The sequence below is a fragment of the Ictalurus punctatus genome, chromosome 25, assembly GCF_001660625.3.
Source record: "Ictalurus punctatus breed USDA103 chromosome 25, Coco_2.0, whole genome shotgun sequence".
Taxonomy (NCBI): domain Eukaryota; kingdom Metazoa; phylum Chordata; class Actinopteri; order Siluriformes; family Ictaluridae; genus Ictalurus; species Ictalurus punctatus.
The window spans coordinates 3,159,676-3,179,227 of record NC_030440.2 but is presented as its reverse complement, the minus strand read 5'-3'; the positions used below and the strand labels follow the sequence as shown (position 1 = coordinate 3,179,227).

The window sequence follows — 19,552 nt, the reverse complement described above, 5'->3', positions numbered from 1 at the left end:
AGTTCAGCAGTTTGGTGATGTCAGTGCGTCACAGGCCTGATGCAGTTATTGCAAGCAAGGGATATGCAACCAAATGTTAAATGTTATGTATTTTAATTTACAGCACGATATTAAGATTATCTGCTCCTATCATTTTTCGCACCTAAAAAATGGGTGGTCACCAAAGATGCCATGTTATATGTTGTTTAACACATCTAGATTTAAATATCAGGAAATTAAAATTGAAATTCTGATCTATCGTCTCATATTCATCTTTTGATCTCAAACCAAAATGTCTTTAGTGTATATCAAAAACAAAAGAATTGGCCTTGCTGTTCCAATACTTTCAGAGGGGACTGTATATTTAAAAACAGGGATTACTCATAATGGTCAGGATTAATGGCACATTTTTTTGCCCAACCCCACAGCTGTTGAATGTTCTTCTATCTCCATATTCAAATTTGTCTTCCAGAGGGCTATGATGCGATGGAAGGCACTTCTTTGTTAAATGAGGATATGATAGAAGACGATGACGGTGCTAGCTCCTCGGCTTACCAGGAGCTTGAGCGTTTTGAGAGAGAGAATGCTGGTCGGAGTCATCACAGCACAAGTTCTACTGTAACAGCCATCTCTGTGGCACCCACTTCTTCTCCACCCATGTACCATGTTCCTGCTCCAACACCCTCCATCCCTGAACCACATGTTCCTCAGGCCATTCAAGCTTTTAAAGAATCAGCCAATATGGTGGCAGCCTTCAACATGCAATGGAAGGAAGAGATTGCGGCCATGCGGTTTGAGCTGGCCGAACTGCGCCGGGATGTGTGCAATGAGCTCAAGACCTTTAATAGCAACTTTTTTAACTTCACTCAGTGCTATAACATGTGGACCTTGTGCAGGGAGGCAGCGACCGGAAGCTCTACCCAATCAAGTGAACGAGTGTCAGTTGGGATCCAAACTGGCAATAATGGTCCAGTCCGACAAAACACTGTGGATGTCTCAGTCATGTGCCAACCGGAACCGGCACCGTTTAACATTTTTGAGGTGATGAACCCTCCAAGGATTGAGATCACTGAGGGAACACCTGAGGGCCCAACAACCTCTAACAGCCCAACAAGCCCTACAAGCCCGGTAAGTCCCACCGATCTATCAGGTCAAAGACCACTAGGGGAGACCAAGATGGACACCAGCAGGAAGAAGAAAAGTCGTAGTCGACCAGAAGGACAGAGAAGCTCCAGTCTGGAACTCTGGTGCAGGAAGTACACTAGTGGCCCAATGTCTTACCTGTCACTATCATTCTGATCATGCTAGTCATGCAATCCAATGAAACTCGGGAATTAATTCCCCTCTTAACCAACCCTGCAAACAGGGGCAAGGTACTGTTTAAGTCTGCACACATTAAGAGCCAGGGTGCAGTCCTTGTCCCTTTGCTCTATGCAGAGATGATTGCTAGCTAGGCATTTTTTTACACTGAAATCAGGAGAAGATGCCACACTGGTGTATGTTAGGTTAGCTAAACCATCACAGAGTAATCCATTTTGCTGCGTTTTTTCTTCATACATGTATATGTCTCCACAGATTTGACCCAAGAATGTGGCAAGCAATGCAAGGAATGTCATCTTCATCCAACTGTCTTCGTAATGCTCCGCCATTAACCACTAAGCTTCTCAATTGACTAAAGTATACACATGCTGCCCTTCTACAATGACATCCTGATGATGTGATCTAATCAAACATGAGTTTACTAAAAATGGCTCATTGTCGTTTAAATAAGACAACTGCTCTCAAGTGCATTGAATTGGCAAAGTTTTGTTTTAATTCATATTGGTTGGTCAAGTTAAACATCCTAAATGATGTCCATCAGAGTGCCATCAGGATTTTTTTGTACACTACAGCACTTTGCCACTGTGGCGATGAAGTTACTGTGGATGATCTTAGGTCATAATCATTAACAATGTATGGTTGGGAGTTACATAGCACATGATATTTTAAAAATCAACATAAATGCTTCCCTCACACTAAGCCTTTTGCTGTAAACTTGAAGATAAATGAAGTTAAGAAAACTATGAAAGATTAGAATTAGTGTTGGGATTAAAGTATGTTAACATAGTGGATACTTTTATTAACGGTTGCACATTTACTGTCCATATCCTAAATTCTAATCCAGTTAATTCAGTTTACAATCTAAGCATCCACACTCATGTGTGGGTTAATCCAAATTAAGTGGGACCAATTTTGTTTTGTTTTTTCTTTTGCCAGACAATACAACACAGTTTAAACTTGTATGTAATCGCAATGAAGAATAGAAAATTATTACAGATGTCAGATTATATTTTGTACTTTATAAAAGAGTATGATTTATTCAGAATGAAATGTAGGGATGGCTATGAAAGTCATTTCAATCTTCCCAATACATTTACATGATTGGGTATAAAATACACAGATATACCTTATGTTGTGCATACAAGGCTTATGCGCACAACCCCATATACAACTGCTGGAGTTATACTGTGAATCCTCTACATAATATTTATTTAATTTCATTCAAAAAAGAGAAACATATTTATAGAATGAAACAGACAGTAAACCTAAATATATTATAACTATGAGAAACATTCCTTAACATAAAATATATTTCTATATTTTTTTGGCTGTTCTGTTTTATGTACTGTGTCAAAAGTAAAGACTTTAAAGGGTATTTTATTTTGTAAAGGGAAAAATCATATTCATGCCAAAGTAGTTATGGAGAAGACGGTTTTCAAGTTAGACCAAAAGCGGCTTTGTTGACTGCGGACACTTGGTTTGTTAGCAAATGATCTCTTGGGTACAGTAAAGTGTCTGTCTTACAAGCATGCTTGTTTTACAGTCCAACATTCAATGCTTATTTCTGTCTGTTGTTGTTTTTTGTTTTTTCCCTCTTGCTGTTAAGTGCAACAAAATTTAGGCTTTGAATTAAGCATTGTGCACACCACACAATTTTAGTCCCGATTTCCCTGTCTCTGTTACACTGTGACTGCTTGTGTAGTCACAACTGAGCAGTTCAGTGACCAAATTTTAAATGACATTTTTAAGCATGTTTGACATGCTTGGTAACTAATCATGTAGCGTGAACACTGCTGAGAAAAAGCCAATAAGCGTCCAAGAGGAAATCAAACTCATCTGCGGACATGTGCAGCAGATCCCTGAATCCAGTTTATTTTCATCCATATGTTTGTGAGAGGGTGAGGGCAAAATGCAAGCACAACATTCATTCTATCAGCTCTTATTACATGATTCCTGGTATGTAAAAAGTAATGTAAAAGGCTCCCCTTTGGTTCTGTTTGCAGAATAAACAGTTCTTGTTGTCAGCATCTCCCCAACCAATCCTTCCTTAACATTTTCCCTTATTCTCCTTTTTCTAGTTCCATACAAAATATTGCAGAAACAACAACCACAGCCAAAGTCTGCTGCTTTCAACTTAACTCAGAAGTTGAGAAATGAAACATTTTTTTGACCTCCATGCATTTGAGCTAGAGTACAAAGTAAAAAAAAAAAACATGGACACCATCATGTTTATCTTTTGTTAGCATAAATCTAGCAAGCTAACTGTGATGAGTGATAGTTCAGTGACTAAACAGCGATCTGTATAGTCAGTGTTATAGATTTAACAAGTGAATATGTGTGTATGTTGACTGATCTAAAGAAAATACTAGTACAGTAGTGCTTGAATGTTTTTCTATATATCTGAATAAATATGACCCAAAACATCATCAGATTTTCACATAGGTCCTAAAAGTAGACCAAGAGATCCCAATTAAACAAATGAGACAAAAATATTATACTTGAGGAAAATGATCCAGTGTTGCATATCGGTGAGTGGCAAAAGTTTGTGAACCTCTAGGATTTGCAGTTTAATTTGAAGGTGAACTTAGTCAGGTGTTTTCAATCAATGGGATGCTGGTCAGGTGTGAGTGAGGACCCTGTTTTATTTAAGGAACAGGAATCTGTCAAAGTATGATCTTCACAAGACAGGTTTGTGGAAGTGTATCATGGCATGAACAAAGGAGATTTCTGAGGTCCATCATCAGGAGAACATTGAACAACAACAGTGTGCATGGCAGTGTTACAAGGAGAAAGCCACTGCTCTCCAAAAAGAACATTGCTGCACCTGTACAGTTTGCTAAAGATCACGTGGACATGCTAGAAGGCTACTGGAAAAATGTTTTGTTTATAGATTAGACAAAAATAGAATTTTTGTTTTAAATGAGAAGTGGTATGTTTGGAGAAAGGAAAACACTGCATTCTAGCATAAGAACCTTATCTCATCTGTGAAACATGGTGGTGGTAGTATCATGATTTGGGCCTGTTTTGCTGCATCTGGGCCGGGACGACTCGCCATCATTGGTGGAACAATGAATTCTGAATTATATCAGCGATTTCTAAAGGAAAATGTCAGGACATCTGTCCATGAACTGAATCTCAAGAGAAAGTGGGGCATGCAGCAAGACAATGATCCTAAACACACAAGTTATTCTACCAAAGAACGGTCAAAGAAGAATGAAGTTAAAGTTTTGGAATGACCAAGTCAAAGTCCTGACTTTTAATCCAATAGAAATGTTGTTTAAGAACCTGAAGCAAACAGTTCATGTGAGGAAACCCACCAACATCCCAGAGCTGAAACTGTTATGTACTGAGGAACGGGATAAAACTCCTCCAAGCCGATGTGCAGGACTGACCACCAGTTACCGCAAATGTTTAGTTGCAATTATTGCTGCACAAGAGGATCACACCAGATACTGAAAGCACATACTTTTCCCAGTCACCGATATATAATATTCTATCATTTTCTGCAATAAATAAATGAACAAGTATGATATTTTTGTCTCATTTGTTTAATCGGGTTCTCTTTATCTGCTTTTTAGGACTTTTGTATAAATGTGTGTAAAATCTTATTATGTTTTAGGTCATATTTATGCAGAAATATAGAAAATTCTTTCAAGCACCACTGTATATACAGTATACTCTTTTAAATGTAAATAATTGCTGCTTCTGGTGATGCTATGAGCAGCCATGTTGAGTTGATGTCATGTGGTCAACTTGGGAGCTGTCGAGGAGACCTTTCAGAACTTCTGAGTAGGAATTCTGAGTTAAGAGGGTGTTTTCTTTTTTCTTTCTTTTTTTTTTCTTAATCGGAGGTCAGAAATTCCGAGTTATGAGTTTTAGTCAAATGCAGCTAAAGTGACATGATAGATGACTTCCTGTGTTTATTTTTGTGAAAATGTAGGATTTGGGGATCAGCTATTTTTTGGATTAGGTTGTGTATGAGTCTTGTGATTTTGTAGTGTGCACACTCCTACATCCACAAAACTGATTAAAGTGATTAAAATCATATAGTATGAACAGGACAGTGATTAGTGATTCACACATCTGGAAAGTTGTGTAGTGTGCACTTGGCTTAAGTCTATGGATCTGGGATGTAGCAAGCAATGTAATTAAGGCCCATCATTTTAAATCATATATGTTTAGAATAAACCAACTGGAAGGATTCTGTGCAAAAAAACCCCAAATTTATTTGCTTTTCTGAGTAATTAGCTCACTTTAAATGCTCTGCTGAAGCAGATTATAAGCCTTGCTATTGCTCTTATATAACCTATCAGTATATAATCCATATTTCCCATTGTGTTTATTAAAATACATTAATAATTCAGTCACACCTGAAGGCAAAACTATTCAGCATTGTTTAGAGGCTGCAGCTCAAGTTTTGCCTCTGAATATAATTAGAACATTAATTTGTGCCCCTACAGTCAGAGAAGATGCATTAACCAACGCACAGCATGATATTAAAAATCTAAATTCAGAAATCTTTTTTTTTTTTTTTTTTTTTTTTTTTTTTAAGTAAACACAACACTAGCTTTCTCTGACACCTACATTGAAACTATTATAAAGTACAGAAGCGATGTGGACACAAACTCCATACACATATGCAACAACAACAACAAAAATCATTGTCATGATAATAAAAGACCATACTTGCAATTCAGGCTACAAATATGATGCATACAAACACTTGATTGAAACATGATTTATTTCTGTAGACGTTATTTGTCCTTGTGGTTGTTCCTGCTATTTATAGCTCACTGCCATTATTGATTCAGTTTGCACCACTTGAGCACCTAATATTTTTTTTGGAAATCATGAAATAAATTAATCATAACTTTGGAACTTTGAGCTGCCGTTGTGGATTTTTTTTCCATGAAAGAATAGTATATTTAGCTATAACAAGTCAAATTTTATATGTGTTACTTAATTGTCATTTGAGGGTTTTTGCATTTTCATTCATAAAATTGAGCTAATATTTGGTTAAAATGTATTAAACTGTTTAGTTGTGGTCTCTTATGATTGTTTTTTTGCACCTAATATTTGTAATAGTGAACTGGGACTTATAAAATGTAAAAATGGTTAATATGACAGAGAAAAAGAAAGAAAGAGAGATAGGAAAATGTCTTATTAAGGTGTTTCAGTGGTGTTCCACAGTCTAAAAGTCTCTTGAGCTGTACTGGAGTGATGATAAACATTTTTACAATATTCCCTCAATTGGTGTATTGATGCTGTTGGAGCAGAGCACTGTCTAACACGCCACTCCAAAATCTTTCAAACATGTTGACCATGAAGGCTAAGTATATGACTAACAATTTTATAGTAATCAAAACATTCAATGAGTTTTCATACCTCGGCAGTTTGTATATATGAACATACAGTATATGATATATACATTTCATGTAAAAAAAAATAATTACACCCCATTGAAATTGTTGGCTTTTAGACATATATGGGCAAGCAAACATCAAATGACATAAAATTGGCATTTTGTAGTAATTTTCAGAATTTAAATGAACAAAAAACAGACCAGTCACATGGAAAGTACATCCCGTCAAATCCATAAAATTTGATTCAGGTGTTCAAGATTGGGTGCCAGTGATTAGAACCTGCTTAGGGATTGCAGGTGGTGGAACCGGTCTTGTTTATACCCCTCTCATATCTAGTGTCTGGTGTTCATCATGCCAAAATCTAAAGAGTTCTGTAAGGCCTTCAGAAAAAAGGTTGCAGATGCCCATGAGTCTGGCAAGGGATTTAAACAGATCTCCAAATTCTTTGAAATACAACATTCCACTGTGAGGAATTTGTCCAGGACTGGACGTCCCAGCAAATTCAACCAAAGAGCAGAACATCTGATGCAAATAAAAGTCTCCAAGAACCCCAGAATTTCATCACGGGATCTGCTAGTAAGTCTTGCAGCTGTTGGTGTCAAAGTCCATGCTTCTACAATCAGAAAGAGATTTGCACAAATTTGACCTGCATGGAAGGCGTGCCAGGAAAAAGCCTTGGAAGACTACAGTTTGCCAACGAGCATATAGACAAAGACCAGACCTTTTGGAATAATGCGTTCCGGACAGACGAATCAAAGATAGAGTTGGTTGGCCACAGTAAGAGCAGACATGTTTGGCACAGACCAAAGACAGCTAATGTGAGGCCATCTGTGCGAAAGTTGAAGTTGAACCGAAAGTGGACCTTTCAACAGGATAATGAACACTAAGAACACTAGGAAATCCAGCAAGGAATGGCTCAGAAAGAAGAAATGGATGGTTATGGAATGGCCTAGACAAAGCCTGAATTTGAATCCCATTAAAATGTTGTGGGGGATTTGAAACGTGCAGTACATGCAAGAAAACCCTTAAACATCTTACAACTGAAAGAATATTGCATGGAAGTGTGGTCAAAATTTCCAGCAAGCAACTGGTGGACAATTATGCAAAACGCCTACAAAAAGTTATTTCTGCTCAAAGGGGCAATACTAGCTTCTGAGGCAGAGGGTGTACTTACTTTTTCCACAGAAGAATATCACATGTATTGATATTTTTGTTGAATAAATTATTGAAAAAACGATTTATTCAATGATTGATTATTTTTCCTTGCGGCTTTGTTCAAATGTTTGCTTGCCCAAATATGTCAAAAAAGCCAACAATTTCCATGGGGTGTACTTATTTTTTCACATGACTGTATGATGAATCTGAAACATTGGTGTGTACATTGCTGACACTTTCATATAGGTGAGCGACCTACAATAATGGTAACTGTCTGTAACAAAAATAGATAACATGATAATATGCTCCCTGAATTTGTTTTGTTTTTCCATTTCTCATCATTGTTTTGTTTTCTTATCTGAATTCTTTCTTATAGTATATACACTGCTGAAATGTATGCAGGCTGTAAATCCCTGGAAAAAAATCAGAACCACCAAGATATCTGACACAGTAGTAGAAGAGCATTAATGCTGAATTAATATTAAGTACATAACTAATAGAGACTGCCATGTGTATATATAGAAATACACTAAAAATGGAACAATAGCCTTCATACTGCAGTTCTGAAATTCTAAACCTTGTATCCAGAGAGTAGAAGATAAATCTAAATAAAATTATATTGTTGAGCAGACTGATTTTACAAACTTAACAGCTCTAAAGTTTTACAGTTAGGCTTAAACAGAAAAAAAAAATTAAATAGTGACAGAAAGCGGCCTTCAACTAATGCGATTGTTGATAGCCAAGTAAATAGTTGCCTTGTTTATGAGCCAAATGAGTGATGACAGGGCAGTTTAAATCTTCCTGCGGTGTCATTAACAACTATAATTGGGATTTTCAGTATTCATCATTTAAGCTGTAGAAAAAATAAAATAAATAAATAAATAAATAAAATTATTTCACTGATTTCTATAGTCATCTTATCTCTGGTCTGTAGGGTAAGAATGCTTTGCTCTGTGGAACACAAACTAATTAAAATGTATTATTCTTTATAGTAGATAATTAATATTAACACATAATAATAATAATAATAATAATAATAATAATAATAATAATAATAAACACAAAATGTAAGTAAAAACAAGTAAGTCTACATCTCTTTTTTTTCGCCACAGCCTAAACAGACCGTTAATTTTTATTCTTGAGCATCAATTACCGCATTCGTAACAATCATTATTTTATACGGTAATTCAAACTGTCTAAAGTGTATGTAGGCGTAGAGATTATATTATATAAATTGTATAATTAAAGCGTAAATGTATGTCCTATAATGATGCGTCATGAACCTCACTTAAGGTTTAAAGATGTGAAGAAATGCTGGCCCATAGTACACGGATTTTTTGTAAAATAATTTAACTGTAACTTTTATTTATGTAATTAAATGTAACTGTATGTTTGTTTTATTATTTTGTCTTATTTATTTCTTTATATTGTTCATTGGATTGTTTTTTTTTCAATACTGATTATTCAAACATTTGATAAGAACAAGAAAAGCTACAGACTGTGATGTTTGTTCAATCTTCAGCTGTCCAATTTTGTCATCTACTGTAGCTCAGATAGTTGTTCTTATTTGACAAGAGTGAAACCTGATGCTGTCCTCTGCTGTTGTAGACATCTACCTCAACGTTTGACGTGTTGTGCGTTCTGAGTTGTTTCTCCGCTCACCATGGTTGTAAATAGTGGTGATTTTCAACCATTTCATTAGACATGAGAATGTTGTGTGTGAAATGCCCAGGAGATCGGCAGGTTCTGAAATACTCAAATGCAAACCTGGTACCAACAACCATGCCACGGTCAAGATCACTGAGACTTTTTCCCCATTCTGATGTGAATTTGATGTAAAATGAACTCAAACTCTTTATTGTATCTACATGATTGTATGAATGCGTACTGTGCTGCTGCTGCCACATGATTGGCTGAAGTCATTTCTGATGTTTCTCTGGTGATGTTAAAACTGAATCAGGGGAACCTAGCTGAATAAGTTCTCGAGATAATCAAGAACAGATTGCCGTATTAATCTTGATTATACAGGACCCGTATGTCATCAATTTTGAAGTGACACTGTCATGTTTTATGGAATATTACGAAAATAATTTTTCACTAATAGATATAAAACTGAACTCTCTACTTGTGCACACCTTTCTTTGCAACCTGTGCATTTACTACATTATATTAAATACTATTTCATTATAAATAATTCTGTAATTAGTACTGACTTGTTGACCCTTCAGTTACTATATTTTCGATATATTTTACTATAATTTAACTTTTTTTTTTGCCAGACTCTTTGTGTAAAAGTGCTGTAGCCAGGTCATGAGAAGTACCATAACGTCAGAATGTCTATTAATTGTATGCATCGGTTAGTTTTTTTTTCTTTCCCCCTGATGATCTCATTTGTGTTTCCAAGTTTATGATTAGAAATGATCTGTGGCATTAAAAAGGAAAATGAAGAGGTGTATTTTGCATTAATCCAGGTCTTGTCTATGTTTTATGCTAAACTATGTCTTTTAGGATGAACATATACAGTACACGGTAGCTCAGTGGCGAAATAGCTTGCCGCAAATCACACAATAAGATTTAATATAATATACAGCTGGGTGAAAAATTACAGGGAAAAAATCAACACTAGGTTAGTTAACTGTCGGGCCACCATGAGCTGCCAAAACAGCTTCCATGTACCATTCTACAAATCTGCAGTGAAGTGTACTGGAGGGACGGACAGCATTCTTACAAAATATATTCCCTTAAGTGATGTTTAGATGATGGTGTTGAAGAGTGCTGTCAGTCCAAAATCATTTCATGCAATGCAGTGAGCCCTCTTGCCCTGTGGATGTGGGCAGGGTAATCTGGGATAAGAACTTCCTTTGTTAATCATGTTTGTCACCCATCTGCAGGTCATTATTATTTAAATTGACACTCAGGTGTTCTTAAACAAATTTGAGTAAATTACGTTACTTAAACTCAGGGTGACAAAAACAAAAGAAAGTTTTCGGATCATTAAATCGAGGGTTTACTTGTATTTTTTTGTTTAATATTTTATTTATTGCCGTAATTGAATTTGATATTTTATTCCTTTATACCGTATTTACATTCTTGTCGATGTGAGAGTTTAATTTAATCATTTGCTTTGCTTTATTTTGAAAGAAAATGCAACAGAATGTGAGTGTGTTTAAAGTGGAAATACAATCTATTATAAAGGTCTTTTAAATTTGACATTGTCATTTCAATGGGGTTCATAGCTACACTGTTGTAATCAAATCCCAGCATGCCTTAAGAACATTGCAGATTCTATATGAATGAGTATGTGATTTTATGTGTCACATTAAAAGTGTATTTCTTGGGTAGAGATTATGTTTTTATGCTTATGGAATGCAGAAAAGGCACATTTCCTTCCCAGTGCATGCTTCCACGGCAGGCCTAATTTCTCACTGTGGTGTTTTTATTCGATTCTCCATTTCCCTTTTTCCTTTTTACTGTTTCGGTCTCCTAGCTGGTCGGTTAGCTGTGGGGTACAGACTGCACAAGGCTTTCTTCTTTCTTCTTTCTTCATTCATTTTATATATATATATATATAAAGGCATGGTAATTTTACACATTTAAATAACTAAATTAGTATTACTCAATGCTAATACTACATGCTAGTTCTATATTGGCTGTTCGAGTTTTTGGTAAGATATACAGTATTTTGCTAATTCCAGTTAAAATCACACTTCAAATTTATCTACAAAATCCAGGTTTGTTATAGAATATGAATATAAACTATAATACTACAAGTCTAAATCCCTTCCAATTTAGTGACCTAGTTTGCCAAAGCTAGTTTTTATTGCCAATTTGATCATTGCTAGTAAAATAACGTTTGGAGAGATAATGCATACATATACTTGCATGCACTTGCATTTCCAGTTGTGTTTGTAAGATAAGATAAAGGAAAGATTTTAACATAATATTGAAATAGAAAATGTAGATCTATAAATAAGATCCGGCTAATTATAGTAAAAGGACTGTTTGTCCGTATTTTCACTGATAGCACGAAGCCTGTGCCTACAATACGATATTTCAGGAAATTTCACACACATATTATCAATGTTATCACTTCAAATTATAGTAGTATGGTGATTCTGTATGTGCAGTTGCATTCCGTAGTGAAAGTTTTTGTAACAGTCTGTAATACACTGTTTTCAGCCTCTCCATTAGTCATCATTACCTTATTTTTCAGAGCATCGTTATCATTTAACTCCTTAATCAATTTTAATTGGTTAATTAAGGGTAACATCCTAATAAGAGACCGATGATGATTTTTTATATAACAGAATGAAGCAAAAAAAAAAAAAAAAGTATAATAATGATGTTACTCAGAATAATAACGTTTATATTTAAACATGCAGTTATTTCAAATACAGGATCACAACAATTTAAAACCTGATTAAAAGTTAGAAAATTAATTAGTTTGATAAAAGACGCAGAAAAAATTTCATTTAAAAATGTAATGGCACTTTCGCAGCCCTATAAACTCTTATACTATTTGTCACTGTTGTCCTTAAATAACACCGTTAAAATGTCATGGCATTTTATAAGGTAATGGCCAGTTTTGGAGGGGATATAATTTATTTATGTGATAATCATTCAGTTATCAAATGTTTTTTTATCATCATGCTGCAGAGAATTTATTCAGGTTTTTTTTTTTAATGTATATATATATTATTTCTTATTATTTCTTACTTAAAGTGTTATTTAACTTTCTTTTGTGTTGGATTCAGTAAAATGTATTAAGTTTTCTTATTTCTTCTTTGTGTCTATGAATACCCAAACATCCCTAAAAGAAAAATCTATTCGCACTGGGATGTAATTTATATGCTGACTTGTCAGACGTATTTGTTTTCCATCCAGGAAAAGTGAATTCACTCTAATCATGGGGGCATCACCACTGTATGTATATATGTATGTTGTCCGAAAAACACCTATGTCTAGCATCGCTTATGTCTAAAATATTTGAATCCATCTGAGCCAAATTGATCTCAAATGGACTTTACTTTAGTGAGACTTTAGCACCCTTTCCCCACGATAACCATTAATCCACTCATGTATGGATTCATTTCCATTCACTCCACATATACAGTCATGTGAAAAAAATAAATACAACATTGAAATGGTTGGCTTTATTTATTTATTTATTTTTTTATTATACATATTTGGACAATCAAACATCGTCTTTGAGACAGTGCCTATTAATAAAGTTGATATGCTTGAAAAAAACACAAGGAAAATGAGCTTTTTTCAATAATTTATTCAACATATATATCAATAGATATCAAGTGATATTCTGTGCAAAATGTAAGTACACCCATGTCCTCAGAAGCAAGTATTGCCCACTTTAGCAGAAATAACTGTTTGTAGGCATTTTGCATAATCGACCACCAGGCTTGCTGGAATTTTTGACCACTCTTCAATGCAATACTCTTTCAGTTGCAAGATGTTTGAGGGTTTTCTTGCATGTACTGCCTGTTTCAAATCCCCGCATTTTAATAGGATTAAAATCTTGTCTTTGACTAGGCCATTCCATAACCCTCCATTTCTTCTTTTTGAGCCGTTCCTTGGTGGATTTGCGAGTGTGCTTAGTGTGCATCCTGTTGAAATGTCCACTTTCGGTTCAACTTCAACTTTCGCAATGATGGCTTCACATTATCTTCAAGCACTCTTTGATATGATGCAGAAGTCATAGTTCAGTCAATGAATGCAAGGTGTTCAGTCCCTGAAGCAGCAAAGCAACCCCAAACCATAACATTTCCTCCACCGTGCTTTAGCAGTTGGTAATTGGTTCTTCTCCTGAAAAGCTGTCTTTGGTCTGCAGCAAACATGTCGGCTTTTACTGCTTTTACATGTCTGCTTTTAAAACAACTCGATCTTTTAAAGTGCACCTATTATGCTTTTTAAAATGTGCCTAATTTTGTTTTAGAGGACTCATACAATAGGTTTACATGCATCCAAGCTAAAAAAACAAAAAACACTTTAATTTTCTCATAATTTACATTGCAGCATCACCTTTTTTCCTCAGGATCCGTTCAGTGTAAACTCCTCCTTTCAGAGAGCCTACTCTGCTCTGATTGGTCAGCTGTCCCAGTCTGTTGTGATTGGTCTACCGCTTACAGCACGTGTCATAAAGGAAATGCCTATTACCATATCTGAATTTCAGCTCAGTAATAATGTCGTCCATTTTACCTTACCAATTTGAGCCTGAGTCCATAATGAAACATCAGAATATCAACCCGAACCACCATCTCAAGTATGACAAGAACGGATGTTTCTCAGTGGTAAATTTATATATAGTTTGACAATAACGTGAGTTAGCTGGTTAGCAGAGGCTAAGAGCTAACAAGCTAACAGCTGAGCACTGGCTGTATGTAACACAAAACTATGCATTTGGAACACTCAGTAGAAAATATATACATAAATAATTCATCATACTTACAGGTTGTGATCCAGAGGTGTAAGATGGTCCAAATAAAGTTGGTATGGCCCTATCTTTAATTAATAATCGTTTCACAAATCCTGCATTGACTTCAGCTAGATTTGAGAAGCAGTCGTCTGTGAAATGACGGGAACACAACCGAAGGTCGGACTTGAACTGCTGTGGTATGGTTTTAAAATGAATTTTAACCACTGATGCTTTACATCCCTATCCTTTGGGAGTTCATGCAAAGTGATTTTGCTTTTGCAGTGCAGAAAACAACGTCTTCTAGACCTGAACCTAACTCTTTCAGGATGCAATCCCAACTGTATTGTTTCAGGGTGGGTCAAAGTACACTTGTTTGCAGGTAGCCAATGAAGACCAGAGGTGGGTTTTTTTTGTTACAAACCTACGTAGGTTTTTACAGGAAGTAAGTATGGAATTACTGACTACTCGTTTCAGCTGTTTAGAATCAGTTCTTTCTTTTGGGAGTCAATAACTCCATTTGCCATGAACTTTGAGTTTGGAAACTTTGCAGACGTCTTACATTCACAAACAGCTCTATAACACACTACATGATAGGTAAAAAAAAAAAAAAAATAGGTGCACTTTAATTTGTCTGTCTAGAGCACATTATTCCAAAAGGCCTGGTCTTTGCCTGTATGCTCATTGGGAAACTGTAGTCTTGCAAAGGCTTTTTCCTGGCACGCCTCCCATGCAGGTCAAATTTGTGCAATCTCTTTCTGATTGTAGAAGCCTGCACCCAACAGTTGTAAGACTTGGTAGCAGATCCTGTGATGAAATTTTGGGGTTCTTAGAGACTTCTTTTTGCATCAGACAGTCTGCTCTAATTTAATGGATTTAAAGGTTTGATAAATGTAGGGTTGTTCTTACTTTTTCCATGTGACGGATCTTTTTTTTTTTTTTTTTTTTTAATTTAAATTGTGAAAATCACTACAAAATGTAAATTTTATGTGTCATTGGATAGAGCGTATCACCTTTATTAATAACCTTTATTTACTGTTTCAAAGAGGATCAGATATTTGCTTGTCCAAATATGTCAAAAAACAACAACAACAATTTCCATGGGGTGTGCTTGTTTTTTTCACATGACTATACATCATTACATATTTCAACCATTTTGTATTATGTTACTGTAATCACATCACCTAACTGTTCTGTTCTCCTGAACGCAGTCAGAAATTAAAATACACTTTGCAAAGAAAACAAACCTGTTCAAGAAGGTTGGTTTAGCCATTATACTGATCTTAAACATCAGCCCATTTGAAACATACAAAATGCCAGAATGCATAAAAGCTGCACTAAAGACTTTTTAACAGTGGTTATGTCGACACTCCTGTAAAATCGCAAAAAAAAAAAAAAAAATGTAAAAATTAAACCAAAATAAATAATATCCGATTTAGTTTCCATTCTTAATGTGATATAGCAGCAAAACTCAAGTGAAAAACAAATAGAAATACATTAGGGGAAAAGAAAAATTCATTATTGTAAGAATTAGTCAATCACATTTAAACTCATATTCAAAGTGAAGTGATTCTGATTAACCTCAAATAAAGATCAACTGTTTCTGTAGGATTTTCTTGGCTAGTTTAATCCGACTGCTGAAGCCATGGTCCATAAAGAGCTTATAAAGCATGTATGGGATCTCATTGTCAATCAGGAGAGGGGTACAAAAAATTTTCAGAATATTAGATATACCATGGAACACAGAGAAGGCCATAATCAAGTGGAGAAAATGAGAACCTAAAGGACACCATACCCATGTTGAAGCATGGTGCTGTCAGCTTCGTGCTGTGGAACAACATGTCTTCAGCTGCGACCGAGGCACTAGTCAAAATAGATGTAATTATGGATAGCTTCAAATACCAATCTATTTTGGCACAAAACCTGTTAGTTGAAGATGAAGAAAAATTTCACTTTCCAGCACAATAATAAGCCATATAAGTACAACAAAGAAATGGCTTCAGAAGAAGGTCAACCTTTTTTTAAAATAGCCCCATCAGAGCCAGATTGAAAACCTGTGGAATGACTTGAAGAGGGTTGTGCACAGGAGCATTTTTGCAAGGGAAAGTAGAATGAAATCGCCAAATCAAGATGTGCTACGTTGGTATACTCTAACCCCAAAAGACTGAGTGCTGTACTACACGCAAAAGATGCTTTAACAAAGTATTATTTAAGGGGTGTGCACACATATGCGACAAGGTTATTGTAAGTTTTTATTTATTTATTTATTTATTTCCCCCTCTATTTCTGTTTGAATTGTTTTGATTGCTATATCATGTTAAAGGTAGAAAAAGATCTGACAATTTATCTAATTGTATTTGTTTTACATCACAAAAACCTGCCATTTTAGCAGGGGTGTGTAGATTTTTTTTTTATCCACTGTACACCAGTTTTAGCCATTTAACAGAGAATATTTTAAAATGATCATATTCTTTGCTCAGTTAGTGTTTTTGAAGGTGAAGATCGAGTACAGTTTCATATTTGGACCTAAAACTGTAAACATAAACGCAAAACACGAGGGCCTGTTATTACACCCAAAAGGGGGGAAAAAACTGTTAACTTGTGTGACATCCTATTTAAAAAAGGAGTGAGAAACAGAAATCTTGAATAATAAAAACTCCTTATATCTAGAAATGTTGCTCCTGCTTCAGTAATAATTAACAGTTAGTCAATTACATATCACTGTAATATTATATCCTCAATATGTGACAATTAATGTTTTTACACTACAAAAAGAGACAGTATTGGACTAATAATACAGTGCATCCGGAAAGTATTCACAACCCTTCACTTTTCCCACATTTTGTTATGTTACAGCCTTATTCCAAAATGGATTAAATTCGTTATTTTCCTCAAAATTCTACAAAGAATACCCCATAATGACAACGTGAAAGAAGTTTGTTTGAAATCTTTGCAAGTTTATTAAAAATAAAAAATAAAATAAGCACATGTAAATAAGTATAAGCAGGTTTTCATCAAGGATGTCTCTGTACATTGCTGCATTCATCTTTCCCTCGCTGTGAATACTTTCCGGATGCACTGTATATAGGGAGATGACAATATCACCAATACTGGCTGTATGATAATGCAATAATAAATATAACTATATCCACACATGGGCGCACGGTGGCTTACTGATTAGTACATTTCCCTCACACCTCCACGGTTGGGGGTTCAATTCCTGCCACAGCCCTGTGTGTGTGGAGTTTGCGTGTTCTCCCCGTGCTGCGGGGGTTTCCTCCGGGTACTCCGGTTTCCTCCCCCAGGCCAAGGACATACATGCTAGGCTGATTGGCATGTCCAAAAGTGTCCGAATGTATGAATGGGTGTGTGAATGCGTGTGATTGTGCCCTGCGATGGATTGGTACCCTGTCCAGGGTGTACCCCGCCTTGTGCCCGATGCTCCCTGGGATAGGTTCCCCGTGACCCAGTAGGATAAGCGGTATAGAAAATGGATGGATGGATATCCACACACTGACACATCATTACAGACACATTTCACATTAGCTAGAAAAAGGGTATAATATCCCACTTGAATATAATCAGTCAAACACAGTGGACAAAAGAAAAACTCAACTTCCTGTCTGTAGAGAGAAAGCCATGTTAGATAGCACTTTATCATTAACCAGATTAGCTTATTAACAGATAGATACTGTATATTCCCTCAATATAACACCTCTTTCTCAATGAAACAATGACATCCCATACTACCCCTGTCTTTATAATCTGTATAATGTTTTATTCGTCTAATATTCGCATTTTAGCAGATTATGAATTCAACCTAGCCAATAGCTAGTTACATAAAAGTGAAGATTTATAGGAGTACATTACCCAAAAATGTAATGTGCACATTTTCCCTCTCACTCAAGATGTAGTCAATGAGCCAAGACATGTTTGGTGTTTGCTTCTTTAGCTTTTCACTTGAGCTACATAGCTAATGTACTGTAGCTGAAAATTAAATATGTCCTCCACTTTACCATCTTCAGGCAACAAACTTGTCTTGGCTGATCAACTGAATTTGGGGTACAGGGAAATTATTTACATTTTGTATTTGGCTGAATTTCAAAGCGAATTGGTGTCTGATTCACATCTTACTAAGCCACCTATGTATGATCTTAATGACCATACAGCAACTTCACAGACAGTGCAAATGTATTCAGAATTTAAGTCTCAAAGACCTCACAACCAAGAAGTAAAACCTCCAGTGCATAGCTCTCACACGACGTCCGAGCTCTTCAACAGGGGATTGCTTTTTAAAGAATTTAATACTGACTTAGCATCAGAAGTTAATGTAATTCTCCAGTGCATTGCATTTCACTTATACCAGTGCTTTGCAGTTGTGCCACAATGAAATGCAGTCATTGTTCAATCACAGATCTAAGCTGTTCTCAGGCGTGTGACTATAATCAAAGAAGTGAAAGCTCTCATACTTTATGGAAAGCTTGGTAATTAAGGTTTCAGTGCAGTAAGATTGAAGAAACAATGAGCCTATAAAAGGTGTTCCTTTACATGGATGGCAATGCCTCCTGGAAAAGTACAATTTCTGTCCTTTTTCTCCCTTTTCTGATTACAAAAACGTACCCAAGTAAGCTTAATTCTGTGATTGGACAGTGCTTGCATTTCAGTGTGGCCTGACTACTGTACAACACACCGATGAGAGTGAAATACAGTGCATTGGGGAATTAACTTCTGACATGAAGTCAGAGTTAAATTCTTTAAAAAACAGTACTTACTGCTTACAGTACTCACTGAAGAGATTAAGGCATGTAAGAGCTGAATGGTATGTGGCATGTTGTCTTCATGCTTCAAATAAAAAAGCAATATCATCCCCCCGGTGTAACTGTTTTTCTATCTGGCATCTCAATATCCTTGAGTATAGTGTGTGATTGCAACTTGTCAGCGGTGTAAAACAGCATATACTCTCGTGGTAGTGATTTATTTAATCTCCACACTCTCACCATGTGATAAAGAGATTCAGCTCAAGTTCCTTTCATATCGTGATTAATCTATATAAACTGATTTTTAGGGAACATCATTAAACCAGTAACACTAACTACAACCAGAACCTGACTAAATATTCAAACTGGTCTAAAGCTATAAAAAAAAAAAGAAAAAAAAAGAGAGAGCATAGATTAGCAATTCTCCAAAGTAGATCGTGCCAGGGTTTTCACAATGAGCAAATACTCTGTGTGTTGTTCCAGTGTTAACTAGGGCTGTAAAAATAGTATAGTAAAAAACATTTGAACTCAACACACATAAATGACATTTA

General features: G+C 35.7%; 1 protein-coding gene across 2 annotated transcripts in view; it reads left to right on the top strand.

Moving 5' to 3' along the window:
* The window catches only part of LOC128628635 (disks large-associated protein 2), a 145,372-nt gene extending 129,674 nt beyond the window's left edge, over window positions 1–15,698 (top strand). Inside the window, exons 6-7 of one of the 2 annotated variants that reach the window (XM_053675591.1) lie at window positions 452–1,107; window positions 1,555–15,698. In XM_053675591.1, coding sequence (XP_053531566.1) covers window positions 452–1,107; window positions 1,555–1,560 — 662 coding nt within the window. In that variant the 3' untranslated portion in view covers window positions 1,561–15,698. Of the gene's footprint in view, window positions 1–451 lie in introns of both variants that reach the window. The other variant, XM_047150841.2, reaches the window with a different exon arrangement.
* Window positions 15,699–19,552: the final 3,854 nt, after the last annotated feature.